Genomic DNA, 25,918 nt, shown 5'->3' with positions numbered 1-25,918 from the left:
CCGAGTTCCAGGGCATTTGGGATCCAAGGTACGATTGTACGGTACTTGCATATTCTTTATCTTAAAGTACTTTGAACATAGCTTAGGAAACTGTTATTATTATTTTTAACCTCTTACAAGCCTGAGCTAATTCTGAGCTTTGGCCTACCTGACCTTCCCCCTGCAGCTGTTGGCTACTTGTGTAGACTCTTCCTTCATGATTTCCCCTTTCTTCCATTTTTTATATATGTCCTTAAATTTCAGTGCATCTGTAATCTCGTTATGCAGCCACACTGGTTTCTTTAGATGCCTCCCATTTTTCTTTATTATTGGAATTGTCTGCCTTTGTGCATTCAGTGTTTCACCTTTAAGAAACTCCCACCCATATTGGACTCCCTTCTCTTTGAGTATTTCAGACCATAGGACTTCAGCCTGTAGTTCCTTAAGCATTTTTGAAATGCTATAGGAAGGCACCATCCAAGTCTTCAGTCTGACTTGAAGGTCTACAGCAGACACTCACAGTTACTATTGTTTCCCTCTCCTACAATTTTTATCCATATACTCTCAATTTGCCTTCCATGCTCAAAGTTGGATCTTTTCACAAGTGTACACATCCTCCACATATGATGCTACTCCTTGTCCCTTCCTGTTTGGTCTATTCCTTTTGAACATTTCTACATTCCAGTCATGAGGCTCATCCCGCAAGGTCATATTTGCTATCCTGTATTAAAAGCTCAAGTTCTTCTTGCTTGTTTCCCATACTCTGTGCATTAGTAGAGAGACAACTGAAGCCACAAGTCATTCCCTCCAGTTGCTTCTTTCTTGTAGTTTCCTGCCCTTTTAGCAGGTTTCTGTAGCAACACCTCCATTTCTTGTCCATCAATTAAGTTATTATCCCCAGTACCAGGTGTTCCCCTGCCCACTGTAATATTGCATCTCTGCTTCTCAAGATTTAGTATAAAGCACTCCTGATCAGGTTCATAACACTCTTAGGAAACACATTATTGCCAACTACAGTACTTGAGCTACAACCCATCTCTTGCCAGAAGTCCTTCCTCAAGGAAGTGGAGTCCAAGAACCCAAAGCTTTCCTGACTACACTACCTGTCCAGCCAGTAGTTTTAATTTTCCTCTCTTCCTTGGCCACAACATTCAACAGGAAGGAGTGATTAAAAAAACACCTGTGCTGGAAGGCCCTTTAGCTTTCTACCCAAAGTCTCATAGTCCCTTGCTATATGTTGAAGGCTGTGTCTGGCAGTATTGTTTGCACCTATATGGATCAGGCAGTATTGTTTGTACCTTAGGGTTGCCATATTTCAAAAAGCGAAATTCCAGACACAAACGTTCTTTTTTTAATGAAATTCGCCAAAAACTACGCTACTGACAGGCACTGCCATGCATCCAGATTTTCCCGGACATTTCAGCGGTTTCCACCCAGATCCTGTTTATGGGGGCTGAATACTGGCTATGTATGGGAAATTCCATATTGTACCTACATGGATCAGAAGGAAAGGATTGTATTCAGCAGACTTTATAAGACTTTGCAACCTCCCCCCTAGTCCAACAATGAGAAAGCTCAGGCTCATGGGACCTGCACTAATTGCTAATATGCCACCCAGTCTAATTCAGGGTGCTGAGATTAGCCCATAAAACTCTAGAATGAACTAGAACCTAAATACATACAGGAAAACCTCTGCCTATATCAATCTACTTCAGCTCCAACCTGCTGCAGACACATTTATTGTCTATTGTCCTTTCACTTGAAGATACATATGGCACCTTCACTAGTGGGTTTTCATCACTGACTTGCCTTTTCAAACAGGCCTTGCTGGGGTGTGTGTGTCTTGAGTGCAGTTGTTTGATGAGACCAATTAAAATTGAAGTGTTCTGGATGACATGCAGTGAGGTCCACTCACTCAACAGAAATTCAGTTGCATGAGAGAACCTCCAATTTCTTTTATCCCCGCTTCAGCCCCCTCACACACCCCAGATTTGCTTGAGAATGTCTCCCAACCCTCTGCAACAGATTTAGGAGTCATGGCATGTTGCAGAGCTGAAGAGAGGAAACCACAATTGCATGTATGTATGCTTTCTTGCACTACATTGGACCTTACCTTTCAATTGCTGTAGGAATGCAGGTGTAATTATTTTGGTGTAATTATTGGATTGGTGTAATTATTTTATGACTGTTTTTTATTGTTTTCTGTTTTCATAATATAAATATTGCAAATCACCCAGTTATCTTGACAAAAATAGAGGTTACACAATGAAATAAACATATCAGGTTTAAAAGAAACTAGATAGAATAAATTAATATGTGGAACTCACTGCCACTGGTTCAGAAAAGAACTAAACACATGTATGAATCATAGGAAAAACAGCTGTTACTGGTTAAACATATCTACACACATCTGAATTTTTTTTGGGGGGGGGTTTAAATTTTTCCTTGATTTGGAGGAAAGACCCACAGCAGGTAGGTGTGTAACCACCAGGTTCTATGTGGGGTTAGGCACAGCTAACTGCATAGGAAATAAGCCTCACTGGACTAAACATGTATAGGATCAGATTGCACTATCCTAGCCTGTTTTTGCATTTGAACTCGTTGTTCATGTTTATTCTACCATCACGTGGGTTTATTTATTTTCCCCTGCGGCGCTTAAATACATTGTATTGCAATCAGCCACGCACATCTGGAACAGGCAGCTGTCACTATTTCTGGTGGTGACAGATCTGTGTCTGAGGCTGCGCTGGCTGACTTGACTTCTGGAGGCCAGTGCACAAAAGGAAACTCCTTTTCTCAATTATTAATAGCTCAAAGGAAAGAGGCCGCATCGCCGCGGAAGAGAAGCAACTTCCACCCTGGGAAGATTTCTCCGCTAAAAATGGAGGTGAAATCTTTTGGTGATGGGTCCTTTCCCGCTTCTGCAAAACGAGCCAGCTTCTCACCCTTTGCTGGGAAACCTAATACCTGCGTTCAGGTTGCAGGCCGCATGCAACCTCACACTGTACAGCATGAGTTTCAAGGGCAAAACTCAAGTGAACGCTCGCCTGGCCGCGAGCCTGTCAGCCATGGCCTCTCCCCGCTGTGTGGCAAAGCGGCAGCTCGCTGCAGAGCTAACAAGGCGCCTGCGCGGGAGCAGCAGCCGTAGGCCCGGAGCAGCCATGAAACGGGAAGCTCCGCCCAAGCTGATAGCCATATATGGCAACTAGACCCTCGGGGGTGACGTCATGGGCTCGCTGAACTCTAATGTGGGGCAGGTTTTCTCCTGAATGACTGGCTGCCAGGCAGTCGGGAAAGACGCCTCTAGGAGCTTTTGACAGCTTCGCTGCAGAGGTCAGCCAAGGGGAGGAAACGAGGGGCCTGCAGACTGGGAGAGAAATCTGCCTGCGGAAGGGGGATCTCGACTAGAGGCACCCCCTCGATGGCTGCAAAGGAAAATCGCGTTGCCTGACAATAGGAGGAAAGGAGCTCCACTCATAGGCAGCCTGAGAGCTGTAGTGGGATGTCCTCCCACAGGAATCCTTCTATTTTTAAATCTCACTCTTTACTACAGCTTTACTATGAGCATAAAAAGCAGAGGAGGGACTGCAGCAAGCAAGTCTAAGACCTCCGTTCTCCTAAGCATAATCAAATTTCGCTGAAATCAATGGGCTTTCTAAGTAGATCAGGATGGAAGGCATACTGTTTTTGCAAAGTGGGTTTTCACCATCACTAATAAAAAGCTACTGAGGAATGTGGAATGCAAAAGGAAAAAGGCTAACAAACAGCTCTGGCTGACACAACTGTAATTAGCCTTGTCTGTGCAGGGGGCCTTCAGGAACAATCTGCAGCTCTCTTTTATTTTGGTGCATTTAACCCATTAGCCTCATGTGCAAAGATGTTAATTCAAACTGCCCCCCCCCAATATATATATTTTTTTACAGTCATCAACCTGCACACCTTTTCAATGAATGCATTTATCATCAGTCTCAAAGAAGAAATGACTGGTACGTTTAGAGATACAACTTTATTAAGTCAAAAGCTTTTGTGGACTACAGACCACTTCCTCAGATGCAAAAAGGCTTAAGTTATACATATTTACTCAGAAGCGTCTCTCATAATTTAATAGAGTTTACACCCTTGTAACTACACTCTTGTGTGTTAAAAGACTGCAGCTTAAAACTGCAATTGCACAATCCTAGACATGTCTACTCAGAGGTAAATCCTATTAAGTCGAACAGGGATTTCTCCTGGGAAAGTTGGGATTGGATTATAACCAAAGTCTATGAGGACTACAGAATTTTGTTTTCTTTCGCTGCAATAGGCTAACAGGACTACCTGTTTAGATGTTAGTCAGGAGACGTTATCGCATGTACCTTCGAAATATTTTTACTACTACTACTTATCAAATAAAACCATAAAAGAGAAAATCACATATAAGAGCCTTGAAATATATATAAAAAAGGCAGCAGTTGTCTACGTAGACTGATTGTGTGTATACACACACACACACACACACACAGTATGTAGAATCTGTGGTTTCCCCTGTTAACCTGCTCCTTGGAGGACTGCTACTAAAAACTGAGCTACCCCCGCCATTACCCTTTGGTCAACATCAGATAGGCAGAATCCCACACTGCCTATCTGATGCGAAATATTTTTACATGTAAACACTATAAATTTTAATTGGTTTAGTAATGGTGGAATAGACAGGGCCTCTCTAAGGCATGGCACAAGGCTACTTACAGTTGTCTACCTCCCTTTCTAGCTCCAAACTCTGAAGGAGGGCTGGAGCTCATCCCTGACATGCTCCTGCACCTCCAAGGCACTTGGAACACCTCCACAGCACAGCGCTGCACAGGCTAGTCCTCCTAATCTTGCAGTTGGGAAGCTGGGACATTCCTGTCATCACACCACATTTCGGAACTGCTCCAAGCATCTCCACAGTCCAGCATGACATAAATGATCCCCATCCTGAGCACCATTGTAGACTCCTTGTCCCTAAAAGTGTTCAGCAGCACCTTTCACTGAAGGGTTGCAGTAGCACATGCATTACAATGTGCGTTCTTAGATTAATTCTTTAAAGCTGTATTAACCTGAGAATACATTTTTCCATCTTAAGCTACTATGACATCATGCTAGGTGACAAAAATGTAATTAAATCAAGTGTGTTGATAGGCTTCTGCTCTCTGACATTAAAGTGTGCAGGAACATTGTGCTACACTACTGCAGATGGAAGGATGGAAGGATATATGGCTTTTGCATCAATATTATTGCAAGTCAACTGAATCTTTTCCAGTCAGGAATCAGTTTCTCAGCCTTTTTTTATTAACCATTTCTGGAGAACTCTTCAATGTGCTTTAGAAATTCCACATCATTTATCTCCACAACAGCCCTGTAAGCCAGTTGAAATTGAGGGAAATGAAACTTGCCCAGGACCACAGAGCTAAGTAGATATTTGTATGTGGGTCTCTCACACCTCAAAACAACACTCCAGGCAATCCAATACACTGACCACCACTGTCTTGATGGAAAACAGAATTATTGCCTTATCCCAGGTCAAACAATTGATCCATCTACCTCAGAATGGTCAACTCCGACAGGCAATGGTTCTCCAGTCTTGAGCAGAGCTATTTCAAATCACCTATTACCTAATCCTTTTATTTTAAATAGGAGGTGCCAATAATTAAACCTTCTGCCAATAAGATAGGGGTCAACCATCTTTTTTTGTGGGCCAGTGGGTTGTGGCATAACACAAAATGGCTGCCATGGAGCATGGCATAGCACAAAATGGCTGCCACATGGGCACAGCATAGCACAAAATGGCTGCTGTAGAGATGTAGCATAGCACAAAAAGGCTGTCAGATCTAAGAGAGTAGAAAGGGACAGGCCCACATAATGGTATGTGTATGCATCAGTGTGGGTGAAAGAACCTATATCAGCCATTACTATACTCACTAACAGAGAGAAGCTCTTTGCACCTCTCTATTATTCAGAAGGTGAGTAGGTGTTCAGTACTGGAATCACATGAAATGTTTAAGGGAGGTCTTCAGGGTAGGAGAGACCAAGTCAGTGCAAACAGAAACAGAGCTGGAAGAGCAAACATCCTCACATACATTGTGGATTTCTGAACAGATATTTACTGAGGCCTTTTGCAGGTGCCATGGGAGGTAGTGGCAAGGCACACTGGTGCCTAAGGGCACCACGTTGGTGATTCCTTGAAGGTATCTGATCTACTACTGAACTAGTCTAACCCAGGCGTGCCGACTCTGGAAATATATTGGGGTGCAGGGGCTGACATCGTGCACATCACACCCAGATATTGTATGTGATGCTCAGACGTCTGATGCGACAGTGTCGTGTGTTACGTCCAGGCGTCGCATGGCAGCTCGGCTTCCATAACTGGCAGCTCCTCTGCCACCTCCTGCCACTGCCATGGGCCATGGGCTGCTTCCCCTCTGCAGCAGTGAGGAGCCACCAGTCCTGGCTTGTGCAATCGTGCAAAGCCTGAACATCGTGCACAAGAGTGTCATGTTTGGGCATTGCGCCCAAACATTGAGGGGGCCCAGCCCCCCTGCTAACAAATGGGGGGGCTCAAAGGGGTTCAATCCCTAGAAGTCAGTGCCCCTGCTCTAACCTCATCAATAGGCATAGGCCTGAGACTAATTCTTTATATGAAGTTAGCATATACACAAGTAGTAGTAGTTCAAGGATTGAATGGCAAAATGATCTATAGACTGGATACATAGTTAACATTTTGCATTGCAATGTACAGTACTGTAGTTTTCTTGCTATGAACAGGGCTGGTTCCAGGTTTGAGGAAACCCTAAGCCTTTGGGTCCCCGGCAGCATTATCCTGGTGGCTTACCTTGGAAAGCATGATACCTGTGTCTGCTACTTTCTCAGTGCCTTCCTAGTGAGTGTCTGGCAGTTTGGCTTACTAAGGCAGGGAAAGGGTCGGGCAGCAGCTCATCCTGGAACTTCTGAGCTAAAACAGCTGCAATATCACCATCTTTATTACCCTATGGGTGGTAACTGTCCAGCTTGGGGGGGGGGCTAATTTAAACAAATTGAAAGAAATGATGGCACTAACCTTGAATGGGTTCCAGCATTTGCTCCTCTGTGCTGGGTACTAACATGGGGCTTGACTACAAAACTCTGTATTTGGTTTCGTTCAGTGGATATGTTGGGTTCAGATCCCATTTGAGCTACTTAAATCTCAACCTCTCAGCAATCTGCTCCATTGGCTGGAGTCTTATTTTGATCTCCACCTTTTAGATCAGGGGTAAGGAACCTTATTCTGCTCAAAGGCGGCATTCTTTTTGTTCAGGGGCTACGTGCCAGTGGTGGGACAGATGAAAAAGCGGGTAGAGCAAAAGCTATGACTCCTACCTTTGTACAGAGTAGACGACATTCAAATCCTCCCAAAAGGCAAGGAAGAGGCATTATCAAGGACAGATTCTACTCCAGTCAAGCATGTGAGGGTGGTTCGAAAACAAGGCCAGTGAGGGATGTGGTCTGGGGAGAAAGGATGTGGTCTAGGAAGGGGGCATCGCCCTGGAATAGTCTTATGGGCTAGAGGGGCCTGTGAGGGCCACATTCAGCTTGTGGGCCTGAGGTTCTGGACTGCTTTAGATGCTTTTACTTGTGGCTTCTTTGAGGAAACTTCTGGGTGTTCTTGGGCAAGTCATATTATCTCACCCTGACTCACCTTACCTTGTCTGTAAAATCATAGTAGCAATAGTAATGGTTTTGCATTTCACATAATTTTTGTGAAGATTAGCGAGGATAACATGCCAATGAGTCAGTACCAACAATATACAAATAGTATTTTTTTTTCACAGCGTTTATAAACTGTTTAATATTTTTTTAAAAAATCTATCATCAGTGAGATATAAATGTGGAGGATGTTTTGGTTTTGGTTTTTAGCTCAGGGTTTCTGAGAAGAGAGATTACACTCACACCCTGAAAGCAGACCCTGAAAGTCTGGCTCTGCTGACTGGCCAAAATAATAAAGTCAGGCATCTGATATTTACAGCCAGTCCAGGCAATCTGGAGGGTTCATATTGTCTGCCAATCACAAGAACTGATGTTGCACAAACCTCTTCCCTTCTCTACCTACTCTCATAGTAACTTATGGTAATTGACTAGCCTCAGACACAAATATACTATTGCCTGCCATGGCAATCTCCAAACAGTGCGAGATTCCACGGTTTCCAGGCAATTACACAGGACTCATGTTTCCTTTTGGAATGTGGCCCAGTGGAGACTGTGGTGTCTTTATGATATATGGTTCATTTACAAATATACAAACTTGAGCCTACAGTGGAGGGGTTCACAGCATTAACACCCAAAAGAGTCTTGCTTGTCCATAGCTGCAGCCTTGGATTCAAACAGAAATAAAACACTGCTCTCAAATATTGTTCTGACTCTCTCTCCAGCTTGCTGCTTTCCTTCTAGGTCACATCACTCCAACTTTCAACTATAAACTCTGCGGGCTCTGCGAGCTGACTGTGTCATCTCACATATAGCCCCTTTCCTTTGTCTCTCTTAATGGCCCATCACCCAGCCTGTCACCTCAACACAGAAAACTAGCCTGGCTTATATTTTAACACTCGCTGGATCCAGGGGTTAGAATGGTCTCACATACAGCCTACTTCCCTCTCCATAAACTCAGCATACCAGTCCCAGACTCAGACACAGCATTGCAGTCTCTGACATAATACCGTATATTCAAACTCAGGCAACAGAAAAATATTTTTATTGTAGAGTATTTTGAAAAATTCATACTGCTCTACCAGCTAGGCCTCATCCAGGCTGTTTCTTTCCAGTAGTGATAGCTTGCTTTTTGTTTTGGTTGACTGTGTCAGAGCAGGAAGAATTGGCAAACCCAATGTACTTGGAGAAGAAAACAATTGACAAAATAAGTATCCACCCCTCTTTGTTTTTGCTCTCCCTTTACAGAGGTTCCTGAATTTACCAGTAATTATAGCTCACAGAGAAGTATTCTGCTGAATTACTGAAACTCTCAGTAAGGACTAGATTCTAATTTTCCTAATTAGCACCTGAGCATTTGGAAACCTCGCAAACATCCCGAGCCTAAAAATGAACATACAGGCTGCAATGAGTTTAGTGGTTATTTCCAAGAGCCGCCAACCAAGTCTATGAATATAAAAATGTGTAGAAAATGAGAGGGTAAGCATCACATGGCCTTGTATGGTAATATGCTTCCTGGAACAGAGCTTGACACCATTTGCAATTATCTGAAGTTTGCAAAACAGAGGTAATGATGTGGTGACCAAGATGATAGCTGAAGAGCCTGAAGTAAAATAAAGCAAACATTTTTTAAAAATCATTGTTTTACAAATGGGATGAGGACTGGTTTGAAAACTCATTCTTTGTAATGCTAAGTTGAATTTCTAGTAACTGGGAGTAATTCCCAGGTTACTGAAACCTCACCTACATCTGCATGGTATTGGCTCACCTAGAACACTTACCTGTATGTATCGTAAATGGGCAGCAACTAAGGAGGAATGTAGAAGACACTTCAAAGTAGAGAATAGTTTAAGGCTTAAAACCTGTAAGACTGGAACCTTGATTCTGAGTTAAGTGTATGTCCTGTCAATCAGGATCTGGAAAAAGCCTTTTAGCTCAACATTAAAGACTGAACAATCCCTGCATATGTAATTGGTAGAGTGTTGTGTTTGGACCAGGGTGACCTGGGTTTCAAAATCTTATGCTCATCCATAAGACTCTGAGTCATTTCTTCCATGTTTCAGCCTAACCTACCTCACAGGGTTGTTGTGAGAATAAAATGGAATAATTGCCTTGGAGGGAAGGCAGGATACACATATGCTTAGTAAATAATGAGTCATTGACAATGCTCTCTTTACATAGCAGACAGGTTCTCAAGAGTGACAGAACCACTCTCTGTGACTCCCCATTGCACCATCAAGGGAAATGCAGGAAAAGGGTGTGACTACTCTTTTGCATGCCATTACTTTCTGTTGTTGGTCAGCAGGCCAGGGATCAGACTAGTTTCGCTAAAAGTTAAAGAAAGGGCAAACTTCACCGAAACTCACTTTGGGGCAAGTCACCTTAAAAAGAAAGGAGCTTACTTGAAGATGGCGAAACTAACGGCAATAATCAGAAATGTACCAAGGCAGAAAATAATGAAGGAATGGAAATATGTACAAAACTACTTGGAAAAAGAAATTATAGAAAATAATCTAGTGATGTGTTTAGAATGAAAATATAAGAGAAGTTTAACTGATAGGCAATGAGAAGACATAGAAACAGGGGAAGTAGGAGGTATAGCAAGGGAAAGCGAATATAAAAAGGGAAGTGTGCTGTTTTCTTTTTGTATATTGTTCTTTTTTCCTCCTTTTTGTTGTATTATTTCTCCTTTGTGTGTGAAATTTTGTATTATTTGATTTTTGTATTATTTGATTTTGTGATTGTGTTTTTTTATGTTATTTTTTTGTGTTTTTCTTTCTTTTTGGAATTATGCAAGTTTCCTTTTTGGACCTTTGTAAGTTTTTAACAATTTAAATAAAGGATTCATTAATTAAAAAAAGAAAAGAAAGGGGCAGGGCTTGTGCAGGATCATGGATGAGCTCTTGCATGTCTATAGGCCTGTTAGAAAGGGTTTTTTAAACAGGGAACAGCAACAGTGCCCACTGTTTTTTGAACATTTGCACTATGTTATGCACTATGCAGGGACACGGGTGCCGCTGCAGTCTAAACCACAGAGCCTAGGGCTTGCCGATTGGAAGGTTGGCAGTTCGAATCCCCACGACGGGGTGAGCTCCCGTTGTTCGGTCCCAGCTCCTGCCAACCTAGCAGTTTGAAAGCACGTCAAGTACAAGTAGATAAATAGGTACTGCTCCGGTGGGAAGGTAAACGGTGTTTCTGTGCGCTGCTCTGGTTCGCCAGAAGCAGCTTAGTCATGCTGGTAACATGACCTGGAAGCTGTACATCGGCTCCCTCGGCTAGTAAAGCGAGATGAGTGCCGCAACCCCAGAGTCATCTGCAAGGGGTACCTTTATGCACCATGCATCCCTAAAGCTTAGAGATGTCCATGATTACAGAATCATAGAATAATTAGTTGGGTGGTCTATAAATCTTTATACATAAAAAAGCCAGCTAAGCATTTGGCTACACTGTACCATTTGTTTATAGTACTTTAAAAATACAGCAGCATTACTAAAATGCTTTCAGGGCCTTTACCCTCATTAGGCAGTGGTGGCTGGTGCCCAATGGGACTGGTAGGATGGAATGTAGGGAGGTCAACAGTAGTTGGAGCCAGAGCCAATGACAGATGGAAGAGCTGATTAATTCTAATTTTATTCCATCCAGACCTTGGACTGCTTGTAAATAAAACAGCAGGTGAGATAGGTGGAGCAGTGCCCTAATGGTCTACCCTCTACTGTAATTATGGTTGGGAGGCCCCCTGTGCATACCTAATATCTCAATATCTGTACAAATAAGTTTTTAAGTGTTTTTACTGTCATGTGTTCTCCCACCCCTTCAAGGAACCTGGGGAATTCCTCAATCTGTGACAGGCTGGTCTCCAGCAGAAAACATTCTGCACCTTTACAACAGTCCTCAGCTTCCCTTTGGATAAGCAATGCTAATTAAACAGGTAAAGCCAGTTCTCATAGTAATAGCTTCATTACAGAGAAGAATCTCTTGCAGTGATTTTAACAGTGGTACTCCAGCACTGTTTCAAGATCTGTGTTTGCATAATGTCAAGGACCAGACATATCATGGAAGAAACATGTCTGATAAACTCATACATCATGATTCTTTGTGCTGCCCAGCTGTGGCAATACACTGGTTTGTGACAGCATAGCAATAGCAGCATCCTGTCTGAAGCAAGAGACATGCCAATTCTGCTACATTGTCTGTTGGTTCCAATCCCATTATACTAGTGTATATCAGGTATACCGGTAAGGTGCAGAGCTCACATACCGGTAGTTGGTTCAGAGTATAGCTACACATCAATTGAGCTAATAACTCCTACTATTCTCATTAACAAGGAAATGATTTCATTAAAGGTTTGTTGCAACACTGCTACAACAGCCAAACATAAGTCATCGCTGGATTTCCCCTTCAGGCTGATTTATTTCTTTAAGGGTCAGACATTTTATATTCAAATATCCTAAGAAGGCCCTTTCATAGGAAACTGAGACAACAATCGGTTGTATCCAATGTTAGTCATAGACTAGATCCATTCAGATGAACTGACATGATTAAATCCAATGGTCCATTAATGCCAAAGTTTCACTTTCTGTAGGATGCAACCCAATAAAGATCATGCTGATCATGTGAATCTGACTCTTAAAAATGAACCACTTTGCTCCTTCATTAATTATTATTATTTATGCATCATAATTAATATTCACCTATTGTTGAACCAAAAAAGGGGGGGTCCAGAAGTTCCAGTACAGGCAAACCTCATTTTTTAAAAAGTCTCAGCTGCGGAACGTTTCGTAAGCCGAACACCCAAAACCCGGAAGTGAATGCTTCTGTTTTCGAATGTGCCTTGGAAGCTGAACAGGTTCTGTGGCACATTTTTCTTTTTTCCCCATTGACTTTTCAGACAGACCTTTGATCCGCAGTTTTCAAACGTCGAACAGATTTCCGGAATGGATTATGTTCGAAAACCGACGTTCCACTGTATTGTGGTTTGTACAGATGAGCATAAAAAACGTAAGCTGCGAATCACTGAAGCCACCTAAGCTGGTGGAGCTAGTGGTTTAAGCTTCAATGTGAATATTCTGAGGAAGGCAAGCTGTAGAATTACTGGAGGAGCAAAAGACTGGAGCTGGACTTCACGAGGGCCAGTTCACCAACTGCAAACACCTCACTTTCTGCTCACCACTTGTTGACTTGAAGCGTAATCTGCGCACTGCATAAAAATCCACTGCAAGTGACACAATGATGTCAGTCCTCCGACAAAACAAATCAAACTTTTAAAGGCCTCTTTTTAACACACCCACCCTTTATCGTACTCCACCTCATTCACTGCAATCAGGCTCGAAGCCCTCTCTCCTCACCAATGAGTACCCCTCCACCCACCCCATCGAGGAGCCTAAAACTTCATGGAAAGTCCCTTTGGTGTTGGATCTCAGTCGTTCATGCTAGTACTCTCCTCGCCCCCGAGTTTGAGGCTTCATGAAGCGATGGACGTGTGAAGCGCCTCAAGCAGAGGAGTGAAACTCCTAGAGACCGCTGTCCCTTCACGCACACACCAAATAAAATATTTTAGGGAGCCCCCCCCCCCGCAGCTGATGGGCATTGCCATTCAAATGTGTGCCACGTCTTGCGATCGATTAGGTGAGACTTTTATTCAGGTTGGCACCCCTGGCCTCCAGAGTCTCACAGGCTTGGGCCACCCTAACCTGCGGCGAGTGGGGGGAGGCTGAGAGTTCAGGAGCAGCGAAGGGGCCCCAAGCCACCCCCTAATGACCGAAGCAACGCAGAGAGACCGTTGACCCTGACCTCGCGCCGCCGGATCCTGGCGGTTAGGGGGCTCCTCCCGCTGGACCGTTGGGCGTTGACTTGGGGCCTCGTGCTCCCCTCCGCCCCGGCTTCTCTCGCAGGGGAAGGAAGCCAGGAGGGCCAAGGGGGGGGATTCCCCGCTTCCCTCGCTCGCTCTCCGTCTGCGGTGCGTGCGGCGTGTCTTTTGTGTTTGTACACACAGAGGCGGCCGCGGGAAGCCGAGAGTGGGCAGGGAGGAAGCTGCGTAGGCGTGGCCTCGCCTTCCCTCCATTGTGCACCATTGGCTACCCGCCTCGGCGGGGGCGCGGCCTGGGCGGGCGGTGGGTGGGGCCAGGCGGCGGAGACGGCCCTCACGAGTCAGCCATCTTTCAATTGTGCTCTCAGCCGCCGTCGCCCGCAGCAGCTTTAGCGCCTCCTCGCTCTTCCTCGCCTGCTCGGCAGCCGCGCTCAGCCTAAGCGGACGGGGGTAAGTCGTCAGCCTCGCTCCCTCCCGCGGCGGCGCCCCCCCCCACGCCAGTTTAGCCAGGGACCCCTCCGGGCTGCCCCCCGAACCTTTCCGGCAAACTTCTGGGGCCCGGGAAGAGCTACGGTTGGGGGGCAGGCGAGTCCCCAGCGCAGCCAAAGAGAGCTTGGACGGCTCCTTCGCGCAGGGCCCCCCAGCCCCACTTCGCTCGGCTCCTGCCCCCCTCCAGCACCCTCCCCGCACCCCGGACCCCCACCATCCTCTTCCCCAGCCCCTCACCTGCCCCCTCAGCCCCTCGTCGCCCTGCATCGGAGCTAGGAAGCGGCTGTAAACTGGAGCCAGTTGCCAGCCCGGGGAAACTCTCCTGCCTGCCTTCCCTGGCTCCCCACAGTTGTTGCTCAGCTTCACCATCTTGTCTCTTTTCTCTGGTCACCGACCATATTTTTTTTCCTATTGCATAAAAACAATAAAAAGAAATGTGCCCAGGAAACGATCCAAACCCAGCGCGATTTGGGGGGATTCTCTGTCCAAACTTTTCCTCTCCCCGGTAGCCCGTCGGACCCCACATAGTTTGGAGCTGCTGGGGGATTTTTTCGGGGGGTTGTTATTGTGTTGCTATTTTATTTTTTTATTTTTCCCCCCTCCCCGTCTCTCTCTTTCTCTCCCTGCATAGGGAGTCTAAGGCTGCATTTCGTGATTGTTTCCATTTTGTTGGGGATGAGTTTGCCAGCGAGAGGCGCTTGGGAGCGAGGCAGCCTCAGCACTGGCAATTGGGCAGGCAGGAGCAGCACCGAAAAACCTGACCCCCCAAAAGTTCGTTGCTTTCTTGCACTTAAAATCTGACGTGATATTTTCCTCCTTTTGTGGAATAAAACCTGGCTCGTCTACGGCTTCCATTTGTTTTTCCTTCGCGCGCACGGCAGGGCGAGGGGAACGGTGGCTGCTTTGCAGGATAACACTTTATGGCTTTGGAGTCCCCCTGTTTTCGTTTCTGTTTTAAACGGGTTTTTGTTTTTGTTTTTTGCTCAATGCAAGCCTTAAATCAGCTGCAGGTCCCCCGGCGTTTTCGGCAATTATTGGCACTTTTTCTGAGCCCACGGGAAGGGGTTAGGAACCGCTTGCGTTGTGTTGGAATCACCCCTCTCTCATCTTTTGACTGCTGCTGCATCGCTCCAGTTTTTTGCCCTGGGCAAGGGCTGCATTTTAGCAGACTACTACAATCCTAGGCATTTATTTTACTGTTAAATAAATTATATTCCCCCTCCCCCGTCTATTTTACCATCCAATCCAGCACTTGCAAGGGAAAGGATTTCTTTATGTGGCAAGCTCGCAGGCGGGGAAGTCTGCTGCTTGGCTTGCTACCGGAGGTGTGGATCCGCAGCTTTTTAATCGCTTAAGGTTTTGGAGGTCCTTAACATCCGATGCATTGTTGTTGTCTTCGTAAAGGCAGTTTTAAAAACAAATAAATCTGCATTTTCGGAAAACCCTTCCCCCCCTCCCTCCTCTGGTGGCTGCTGTGTGGCGGTATAGTGATCGCGTGGGTGATTTCTTACCGATAGGTGTAAGGAAGAGAAGTTCGCGGGAACATGGCTCGTACCAAGCAAACTGCCCGTAAATCCACCGGTGGGAAGGCGCCCAGGAAGCAACTGGCGACAAAAGCCGCTCGCAAGAGCGCGCCCTCTACTGGTGGGGTCAAGAAACCTCATCGCTACAGGTATAGAAATGACCGCGAACAGAAGTATTGTGATGTTATAGTCCCTAAACAACGCGGAAATATTTATCGGAACGCAACTTTTTGCTTTGGGGAATTTTTTTTTAAAGAAAAATCTTTTATATTGAATCGGATTATACTGGCAAGGTCTCCGTTATTTATTCTCTTGACTAAAAAGAAAAAAATTCAACATAATTTTTTTTTATATTGAACATTTCCTCCAAAAAAGCTGTAAGATCGCCTTTGATAGTAATATATCAATTGTATCGATTAAATGGATTTTAAAAATAAAATCTGAAAATCACAATATTAAGTTTTTAAAAAGAAATCTGGTTCTGTCGTGTTTAGGATGTAGTAATGGGGCTTGCTGATTAATAAAGGTGTTGGAAGAAGCCTGCTTTATTTAAAACTTGCTGAGCCTGATAATTTTTCATTTATTTAAATTAGTTTAGCGCCTCAGCTGTTACTGTAAAACTGATATAATTTGTGCATTGTACCACTAGAGGGCGGCAGCTGCCGCCAGATAAGCAGGTAAATAGCAGGCTTTACACTTTTACATGTTTTTAGGACTGTGTATACAAAAATGGATACATTGTAATTACTGATATTCTTCTAGTAGCCATTTTTCTCATCAATTTCATAATATTTACATTGCATAAAGAAAAATGAGTACTGAGAAGTTAGACTCTTTAATGGTTTCTAGCATTCTGTTTTGGACTGTTCTTTTTAGCTGAAACCTATTTGACTTATTTTAGCATGTCACTACTTCAATTTGTAGAAGTTGGTCTTGCTCATGTCCCTTGAATGGAATAGTTATTCAAACTTTCATTTCTCTCTCTGGAATTTTGTATGCTCTGTTTTTCAGAGATGAAGACAAAAAGCTTATTTGTCTTGCTTCTTTCTTCTTTGTTTGATCATTTAAAGGCCAGGTACTGTGGCTCTTCGTGAAATCAGGCGTTATCAGAAGTCAACCGAACTTCTGATCCGCAAACTTCCTTTTCAGCGCTTGGTGCGTGAAATTGCTCAGGACTTCAAAACAGATCTGCGTTTCCAGAGTGCAGCTATTGGTGCTTTGCAGGTAAAAATCATATTGTATCTTACTAGCTGCCCGTAACCCCCTAAATGGCAAGATGCCCTTTAATAGAACTGATAATGCATATAATATCAGGTGAGTACTTATCAGTGTTTTCCACCCCCATAACCTTATATATGAACTAAGTTTTCAATTAGCCATTTTGTGTCCCGAATTGTTTCTTTCTAAGTTACATTTATTTAGCTTTTAAAAAGAGACATGGGGAAAGGTGCTTAGAGGTAAACTCTTTCTACTAAAGTAATTCAGCTGACTTTTAAAAATATATACATGAGACTTAATTTACAACTGTCTCAGACAGGACACATGTGGGTATAGCTTTACCATCACAAATGACATGAAAAGCCCTTTCTAGAGTGCAGCCATTAACAGCACTGTGCCGTTAGTACGTGAGGGAGTATGTGATTGGTTACTTCCATACGCTCATCTTATTGGTTGAGCTGTTTCTATGGTTAGTCAAAACTTCACGCAATTGGTGGGTTTCGCAAGTAAGCATCCATGTGTTTGTAGGTGCGCAGATAACCACCAGCATTTGGGAGAACTAAAGTAATTCACCTCCTTGAGGAAGATCTTTAAACTTGAAATGCTGGAACATAAGGATTTCAAAAATAGATCTCCTAAAGGAACTGCAAATGAATCCATTATTTCTTTCCTCCGCCCTTCAAGATTCGTTTTTTGATTTTTACTCTGCACAAAGGTTGACCAAACCATTTCTGAATGGGTAGGGAGAGAGATTTGTCAGGAATATGATCTATGTTACGCTGCGTCAGAATACTTAGCAGCTTCTGCCTTTGTCAAACCTCCAAGTAACTTCCAGATACCTTCCCTCTTTCCACACATCATTAGGAAGAGCATGGGGTACCTGTTAGGATGTGGTGGTTGGGATACACCTGGCATGTGAGATGTGCTTTTTGAGCCCTCCTATAAGATAAACCATTGAAGACAGAAGGCTGCACTGGAAGGACCTTGCTCTGATCCGGCAAGACAATCTGTATGTTCTCCAACAGAACACAAAGCTTGCATTAGTGTGTTAGATGTGGTGATTTCCAAATATGGAGAGGGAACTCGTGCTGCCTTCAAGTTCTCTTTCTTGGTTTATTTCCACAAATTGCTGGTGTGTAAGTAGCTATATGTGAAGAGCATGACACTGACAATTCTAGGCAGATCCAGTGTATTTTCCAAAAGAAGAAAGGCATATTATCCCTTTCCATGCAACACTTATGTGCACAAGAGTGATGTAAGCTAGGTTGTGGTGAGGTTGTGGCTAGGTTGTGGTGAGGACAACGACGTAACAAGGGAAAAGCAGCCCTTAGTTTGTAAGCGCTACACTCGGGGGGCAGAGAGCATTTAATACTTTACAGACCTATTTGACATTATCAGAAGCAGTTCTCAGACAGAACTGATTTTTCAGTCATGGGACTCACATAAACCCAGATGTTTTGCAGCGTGCTTTGCCTGCTCTGTATGATGTAACACTGTCACCTCCTGCTGTAAAGGGACAGAGGTACAAGAAAGAAGTCCATTAGCCATCCTAAGAATAATGTTGGCATATCACAATGAAGATTCGTGTGTGAAACATGTACAGTTCTACACAACATATGCAGAATTCAAGCTAAAACAGGTGTCTAAAATATCCAACACAGTCTAGAATCTAGACTCTGATGAAGCCTGCCTTACTTGTGGCCTATCAACTCTTTAACACAACCCAGACTGATGACCAAAGAATAGGAATTTTATTGACGGCCTTATAGGGTCAACAGGCTGCACTTGTCTTGTGTACAGTCCTCCAGCCAGGTTGCTATGAGGTTCCTGGCTATCCATTGCCAGATTATGGTTTTTTAAGCAAGACTGAATGGTTGAGAAATCAGAGTGCAACATGAAGATCAAAGAAGTCACTTTATTGTTGGTAAAAAAGTAGCAGTGGTGCTGTTGATTCATAAAACCCACAATACACCTGCGTTCCTTGGCCAGATCCTTGTCCAATCCTGACCTTATTTTAATCCCAGTGCGAGCAGGCATTAGGCTTTAATTTGTACACCACAGCCCTAAGATCTACCAGCCATAGCCAGGTGCATATAGTGGTTCAGGAGGGATAACATAATGAGAATTAAGGACAGGGTACCCCTGAGCATATGCCTGGTCCATATTAAAAATCCACATTTATCTTCCTTTCTTTCAGTAGCCAAAATTAGGGTGGAGTGGGAAATACCTGTCAAGTGTTACTTTTGCTAGATAGTTGGGAGCCAGAAAACTTGACCGCCATACTGTAAATCCCCCAGAGATGTGTTAGTAGATCCTGATCTCCCTACTGTCTTTCCTGTGAAGATGGATTCTGAAGTTTTATACAGTGCTTGTGCGAGCAGAAAACCGCTTGCACAAACAGCCTTTCCTCTTGCTTCATCTACCACTAGAAAATCTTCAAAATGTTTTCCCCCCTTTAATTGGGGTGGGGGGGTGGGGAGCATCTCCTGAACAGTGGGGCTTTCAGTCATGGCTGCTGTGGGAACATGCCCCAAATCAGGCAGAAAGGGCAAGTGCATTATGTTAATGTAACTACTGGAAACAATCCTTTAACCTTTGTTGATGCCCCCGTGGAAGAGTTAGCTTGCTACAAACCACCTTTGCGGTGCATCAGGATCCAGTAGGGGCTTTTGTTTTGCAAGCTACTAGAACATAATGCTTTGGATAGGATAATACATAAATTAATTATAATGGTTAATGCCCAATCCAGGTGTGGAATCAATAAGTGACAGGATTTTATAGTTGGGTTTATCAGAACTCTAGGGCTACAATACCCCCCCCTTTTTTTTTTGTTTACCAACATTTATATACCACTTGATTTTAACACAACCTCTTGTAATTAAAACATGAAACACACATTTAAAATCAGCAGTAAACTAAAAAGAGATTAAAGCATGCCAAGATCTATGTGTCGGGATAGGCTTTTTGGCAGGTGCCAAAAAGGATACAGCAAAGGTATCTGATGTCAGATGTCAATACAGTTGTACCTCGGTTTACAAACAGTCCCGTTTATGAACGTCTCCATTTACGAATGCTGCGGACCCGGAAGTGTTTACATCCGGGTTTCGTGGCGTCAGATGTGCAGGTGCGATCCGTGCAGCTCACGCATGCGCAGAAGCGTGCCTTCGGGGAGCGAATGCCTCCGTTTACGAACGCCTCTGAGGAACAGATCGCGTTCGTAAACTGAGGTTCCACTGTAGGCAGAAAGTGCCAAATCGTAGGTGCTATCTTACCAAAATATGTATTTTCCCCTCCTAATTGCATAAGACAATTTAGAAGAGAGACATAGCAAAAGTGTGCCAATGTCTGTAATTACTTGAGAGTTCGTGCACTATAGTTAAAACATTCAAATTATTTTCTTCTCTCAACAGGAGGCAAGTGAGGCCTACCTGGTTGGCCTGTTTGAAGACACCAACCTGTGTGCTATTCACGCCAAACGTGTCACAATCATGCCAAAAGATATCCAGCTAGCACGCCGCATACGTGGAGAGCGTGCTTAAATTCTTCTAAGATGGATTTGTCATTCTCAAAACAAAATAAATCTCTTCTTCCTGTTATTGGTAGTAATGAACGTTAGATATTTTTTTCCATGGGGTTAAAAGGTACCTAAGTATATGGTTGCAAAAATGAAAAAAAAAAATAGAGGACAGAATCGGGTATTGGCAAGCTCTTTTTCATTTTCATTTGTGTGTGGATTTTTAATATAAACGTGGGGACATATAATGCATTATTGCTATCAAAAACCATTTCAGTGAACATATTTCAGCAGTTCAACTTTATAACAATTATAAATATGCCAGTCAAACTTTTCTGGACAATGCCAGCATTTGGATTTTTTTAAAAAATAGGTAAATTTCTTATTGATGGCAACTATATGGTGTCTGTAACATTTTTATCATACAGTAGATTCCATCCATTCGCTATACTTTTCTAACTAAGTTGTCCTACATGCAAGTACATGTTTTTAATGTTGTCTGTCTTCTGTGCTGTTCCTGTAAGTTTGCTATTAAAATACATGAAATAACATTTGTTTTTTGCCTTTAATTTTTAACCCTGCCACATTGACTGCTGGTTTCTGTAAGTAAGCACCAATAGAAATTCAAGAAACATGCATCTCTTGCACTGCTTCCAAGCTAAATGTAGGAAAGTGAGCATTTCTGACTCGTATTGAAAATTGGAGCCATATCAAAATTTATATGTGGTGGGGAAACACACATGGATGTAAGTTACTAGTTCACACATGTGTGCATCCACTTCAAGAAGGGCAGTAGCACTTTCAAATGAACAAGCTTCCCTTCCAGCCAATTCATGCGAATTGATCTTCTGAGTACCTCTTTCAGTTTACAAGTATAAAAGTAGCACGCTTAGTACATGAATTGGCCACCGCCAGAAGGAATGAGTGCCTGGCATATCCTAGGTGGTGTGTGCCTGCAGCTTACCGTGTGGAAATTAGGAATCTCTGGTGATGACCCTCTGGTTTGAAATTACTATTTTTCTATCTTCACTTTAATCCTATGGGGGTGGGGAGGGAATCTGCTTCCTGCACAGACTGAAAAAGTCCCTAAATGTAGCTGTGTGTGAATCTTGACTACTTCCATTTTGAGTGTTCTCAACCCCTTGCCCTTCCTTCTTGCTGTTTCCAGTCATTTCCCAGAGCATATACTCTAGCTAGTTAGGTCAGTTTCTCAGATTCAGCAGATGTTCCGTTTTCTTCTACGATTCTTCCTTACAATCATGCTGCAAACTTGCACAAATCAAATTGCACTTCCGTCCTACAGAAACTAATATACAGTCGTACCTTGGAAGTCAAACGGAATCCGTTCCGGAAGTCTGTTCGACTACCAAAACTTTCAGAAACCAAAGCGCGGCTTCTGACTGGCTGCAGGAAGCAAACCGGAACATAGCGTCGGAGCGAAAATGTTCGAGAACTAAGCTGTTTGAAAACCAAGGTACGACTGTATACTCTTCCCTCGCCCCCAACACGGTTGCACTGATGCAGACCTGGTTGGTGGGTCACCCTGGGGGAATGCTCACAGTTCATGGGTCCCCCCCAGCAAATGGTTACCCACTTCTGTATGCCCCATATATGGAGTGGGGCAAATACATTTTTCAAGTTTTTTTAAATTCCTAAATCTAATCTCATGTATAGTTAGGAATATTGAAAGAATTAAAACAATTCATATTCGAGGAAAGTTTTGCTTGACTTTTATTTAATACAAATTCATTTTGACCCTATTTTCAACAGTCAATCAAGTCACAGTGGATAGAAAAATAAACCTTGAAAGGGAGAGGTTCTAAGAGCAGCACACCAGAAAGGACTGGTTTTGAAGCAAGTGGGTTATTAGATTTAAGATGTTTTTTAATGCTACCATAATGGGTGAAGGAACATTCACAGTACTGAATGCTTGTTAAATAATTAAATGGCTTTCTTTTAAAAGGAAAGAAGTTTAATGTAATTTTATCTCAAAAAAGCAAAAAACTTGGTTGTTGGTACTGCCAATCAATATATGGGCAGTTATATTGGGATTTTAACTGTGCTGGTTTGTGGAAGGAGGCAGTAATACAAAGAACAGAAAGTACTTGGCCAGCACGCAGCAGAGTATTAATTTGTGCATTACGTAGCATGGCAGTCAATTCACAATGTAATGGTTGGCATCCCACTGTCTCGAGAGACAATGGAATGCACCCCTGGGGGTGAAGTCAAACAACACTGTTAGCAGCACTTTAACCCCTCCCTCACACCTTTGTTTTAGGCCAGAGGTGAGGATCCTGTGGCCCTTTAGATGACATCAGCTCCAGCCATCAAGGCTAATGATCAAGGATGATGGGATTTGTAGTCCTCTAATTTTTAAATGGTCACAAGTTACCCATTCCTGGTTAAGGACATGAAGTTCAGACAGTTTAAATCAGCGGCCATACAAAATTCAGCATGTTCTGTCAGTGTGGATGCTATAGCTCTGTGACACAAAGTAATACAAATCTCATAAACTAATTGATCAATCATTACGTCAAAGGTTTACGGTGTATTTTCAGAAAATATGAATTGCATTGATTTTAGTTGGGGTGTGTGTGTGTGTAGAGGACCCCCGGACAGTTAAGTCCAGTCAAAGGCGACTGGGGTTGCGGCGCTCGTCTCGCTTTCAGGCCAAGGGAGCTGGTGTTTGTCCACAGACAGCTTTCCGGGTTATGTGGCCAGCCTGACTAAACCGCTTCTGGTGCAACGGAACACCGTGACAGAAACTAGAGTGCACAGAAGCGCCATTTACCTTCCCGCCGGAGTGGTACCTATTTATCTACTTGCACTGGTGTGCTTTCGAACTGCTAGGCTGGCAGGAGCTGGGGCAGAGCAATGGGAGCTCACCCCGTCGCAGGGATTCAAACCGCCGGCCTTCTGATCGGCAAGCCCAAGAGGCTCAGTAGTTTAGACCACAGCGCCCTCCCGTGTCCCTTTTTTAGTATGTCCACGCTTCTGTCAGCTGCCACTGAATAACAGGCCGTATTCCACTAAATACTTGGTATAGAATTAACCAGTGCTGATAACACACTAAGAGCCCGCTCAAGGGTGAGGGGAACCCAGAAAAGATTTGGGGGGGGGGCAGAGAGGAAGTAGGCTCAATAACACATCTTAGTGCTGTGTTGATTACAACCCATCATCAGTAATATGGACTTACCTATCAGGGGTGTGAGGGAACAGAGATGACTGCCGGAGGGCAAGCAGCCTAGCCTTGGGTGATTCTCCGGTTTCTTCTGGCTTTAGTAGATTTGTGATTATGCTGTGAGAAATTACTAACTGTAGATTCGTAAGATAAGTTCCACACATGCACTGAAGGTATGAGACGGCAGGGAATGGAAGAGAATGGGGATGTGCGCCAACTAGAACAAGAAAGGAAGGGGCAGCTCCCTATGCAGGGAAATGGGGGGAATCTATCTGTGTGTGACAGTGATGTGAGTGGCTTCCAGATAATTTCACCAGATAGCAGCTGTCTAATGAGATGGGCATTAAATGGAATGTCAGGAAGGAGAGCAAGCTCTTGGAATAGGTTAAATTCTCCTCTGCAAAAAATGCAATATCCACTGGTACCCAGGCGATTGCCAGATGGTATCTGAGCATCTGCAGGGGATAGTGATTACTCTACATAGCAAGAGGAGAAAAGGGAGGGTGAGGGGCAGGAAAGGAGGGTGAAAACACAACAAAAATATATTTCAGAAAGGCTTCTGTGGCACCCTGGGATGCTTCTCTTTTTATTTTAGGAATTTCCATTCCACCCCTTTAAAAAAAAAAGTCTCTCTGGTGAGATAAAAGTAACAGACCAAATATACATCATCATAAAAGCATAATAATAAAGCAATTGTAAAACAGCTACAGTGGTACCTCTGGTTAAGAACTTAATTCGTTCCAGAGGTCCATTCTTAATCTGAAACTGTTCTTAACCTGAGGTATCACTTTAGCTAATGGAGCCTCCGGCTGCTGCCGCACCGCCATAGCTGCCAAGTTTTCCCTTTTCTCGCGAGGAAGCCTATTCAGCATAATGGAAAATCCCTTAAAAAAAGGGATAACTTGGCAGCTATGCGCACCGCCAGAGCATAATTTCTGTTCTCATCCTGAAGCAAAGTTCTTAACCTGAGGTACTATTTATGGGTTAGTGGAGTTTGTAACCTGAAGTGTTTGTAACCTGAAGCATTTGTAACCCGAGGTACCACTGTATTTCAAAAGCAGCTGAAACCATTTTAGACGGCTGGGGAGACTTTTCTTTTCCTTTAAGCTTTTACCGTATGTAATGCTGAAAGGAGAATAGTGCTGGCACGGCACTAGCCAAGTCTCCTTGGGGAGGGAGTTCCAAAGGTGGAGGCCCCTGCTGGGAAACTTGCTCTTTTAGGCACCACCTGCCTTGCCTAAATCCAGAAAGCCTTGGTAGATAATTTCATTCCAGGGGCAGGTTAGTGTGGCAGCAGGCCTTTATTATTTCAGGTGCTCAAATCCAATGCCATATACGTCTTTAAATGTGAGCACTAGCATTTTGACTTCTAGTCAGAATCAGAGCACAAAGTAATGAAACTCTCCAAGTAAGGATGTTGCCAGTGCCCAGCCACTTTTAGTAAATATATATATAACAAATAGGTAATATTCATGTGCTTTTTCATACTGCAGCAAGGTGAGGGGGAGTGACCTAGCTAAGCCTGGCAGAACATCTTACTCTATGATCTTAACCCCTTCATGAATTAATTAGAGTTGAGCACGCTGGTTATAGGAGACTTGATATCCCATAATGTGCATCTGATTTAGGCTGATGTTTGCCAGCCTACCAGATATGTGCACATGTGATTGCTTACACATAGTCTAGGAATCTTCTTAGTTTAACAGAGGGTCGGGGGGGGGGGTCAGAAAACAACAACAAGGGACACTCTATAGAGTATAACTAACAACCTTAACCTGTTTGTTGATTGTTAGCTACATGGTCATTTAAAGCCATGATGATCACAGATCAAAACAACAACCCTGTTTTTACACCAATGATCACTACCTAAGTATCCCCACCACATCCACTATTCTCATTCCCTTTATTTTGATATTCAGAGTCCCATTGCTTATTTATCCAAAATGGCACCATCCACTCACTGGATGGCAGTATCCTAAGACTTGTGGGGAGCCCCAGGGTTTTCAGAAGTACAAAAATATTTAGTAGAAGAAAAACTCAAGTGTGTGGGTAGGCAGGAGGAGAGAGACGGGGAGAGAATCAAAGCAGCCCAGTGAGGACTGAGCATGGTCCTCAGTGAGTGGCCGCATACTCACAGGGGGGTGGAATAAAAACTTTGGCACATGGAAAATGGAACAAAGTGGCTGGAATATTGGAGATCCCAGCATTCCACATTGCAACCATTTGTTGCCGGCCCCACTTAAATCCTGTCGAAGACTCTTTTCTACTGCAATGTTGTTTAGTCGTTTAGTTGTACAATGTTGCAATGTTGTTTAGTCATTTAGTCGTGCAATTCTGCAATGTTGTTTAGTTGTTTAGTCGTTTAGTCGTGTCCGACTCTTCATGACCCCATAGACCATAGCATGCCAGGCACTCCTGTCTTCCACTGCCTCCCACAGTTTGGTCAAACTCATGTTGGTATCTTTGAGAACACTGTCCAACCATCTCATCCTCTGTCGTCCCCTTCTCCTAGT

At 43.7% G+C, this 25,918-nt stretch overlaps 1 protein-coding gene and 1 long non-coding RNA gene across 3 annotated transcripts; one reads left to right on the top strand and one right to left on the bottom strand.

Annotated features, from left to right (window-relative positions):
• Window positions 1-12,064: 12,064 nt before the first annotated feature.
• LOC148686344 (uncharacterized) lies at window positions 12,065-13,916 on the bottom strand. The gene is made up of 2 exons (XR_015949125.1): window positions 13,465-13,916; window positions 12,065-12,886 (listed from the first exon to the last, which is right to left on the bottom strand). It is a non-coding gene; the product is annotated as an uncharacterized LOC148686344 (long non-coding RNA).
• Window positions 13,851-20,773, top strand: H3-3A (H3.3 histone A). 2 transcript variants are annotated; one of them, XM_035111449.3, is made up of 5 exons: window positions 13,851-13,930; window positions 14,601-14,740; window positions 15,487-15,641; window positions 16,563-16,716; window positions 20,121-20,773. In XM_035111449.3, the coding sequence occupies exons 3-5, from the start codon at window positions 15,514-15,516 to the stop codon at window positions 20,247-20,249; spliced, it is 411 nt and encodes a 136-aa protein (XP_034967340.1). In that variant the 5' UTR covers window positions 13,851-13,930; window positions 14,601-14,740; window positions 15,487-15,513; the 3' UTR covers window positions 20,250-20,773. The 2 variants fall into 2 exon arrangements, with proteins under 2 accessions (XP_034967340.1, XP_034967341.1); XM_035111450.3 differs by lacking the exon at window positions 14,601-14,740.
• The last annotated feature ends 5,145 nt before the right edge of the window (window positions 20,774-25,918 follow it).

The sequence above is a fragment of the Zootoca vivipara genome, chromosome 3, assembly GCF_965207765.1.
Source record: "Zootoca vivipara chromosome 3, rZooViv2.hap1.1, whole genome shotgun sequence".
Classification (NCBI taxonomy): Eukaryota; Metazoa; Chordata; class Lepidosauria; order Squamata; family Lacertidae; genus Zootoca; species Zootoca vivipara.
Note: the sequence above shows the minus strand (reverse complement) of the source record. Positions and strands in the feature narration are given on the sequence as shown.

Coding starts and splice junctions, on each gene's coding strand:
- H3-3A (XM_035111450.3), top strand. CDS start 15,514: ATGGCTCGTACCAAGCAAACTGCCCGTAAATCCACCGGTGGGAAGGCG. Junction 15,642..16,562: donor AAGAAACCTCATCGCTACAG/GTATAGAAATGA, acceptor GATCATTTAAAG/GCCAGGTACTGTGGCTCTTC. Junction 16,717..20,120: donor CAGCTATTGGTGCTTTGCAG/GTAAAAATCATA, acceptor TTCTCTCAACAG/GAGGCAAGTGAGGCCTACCT.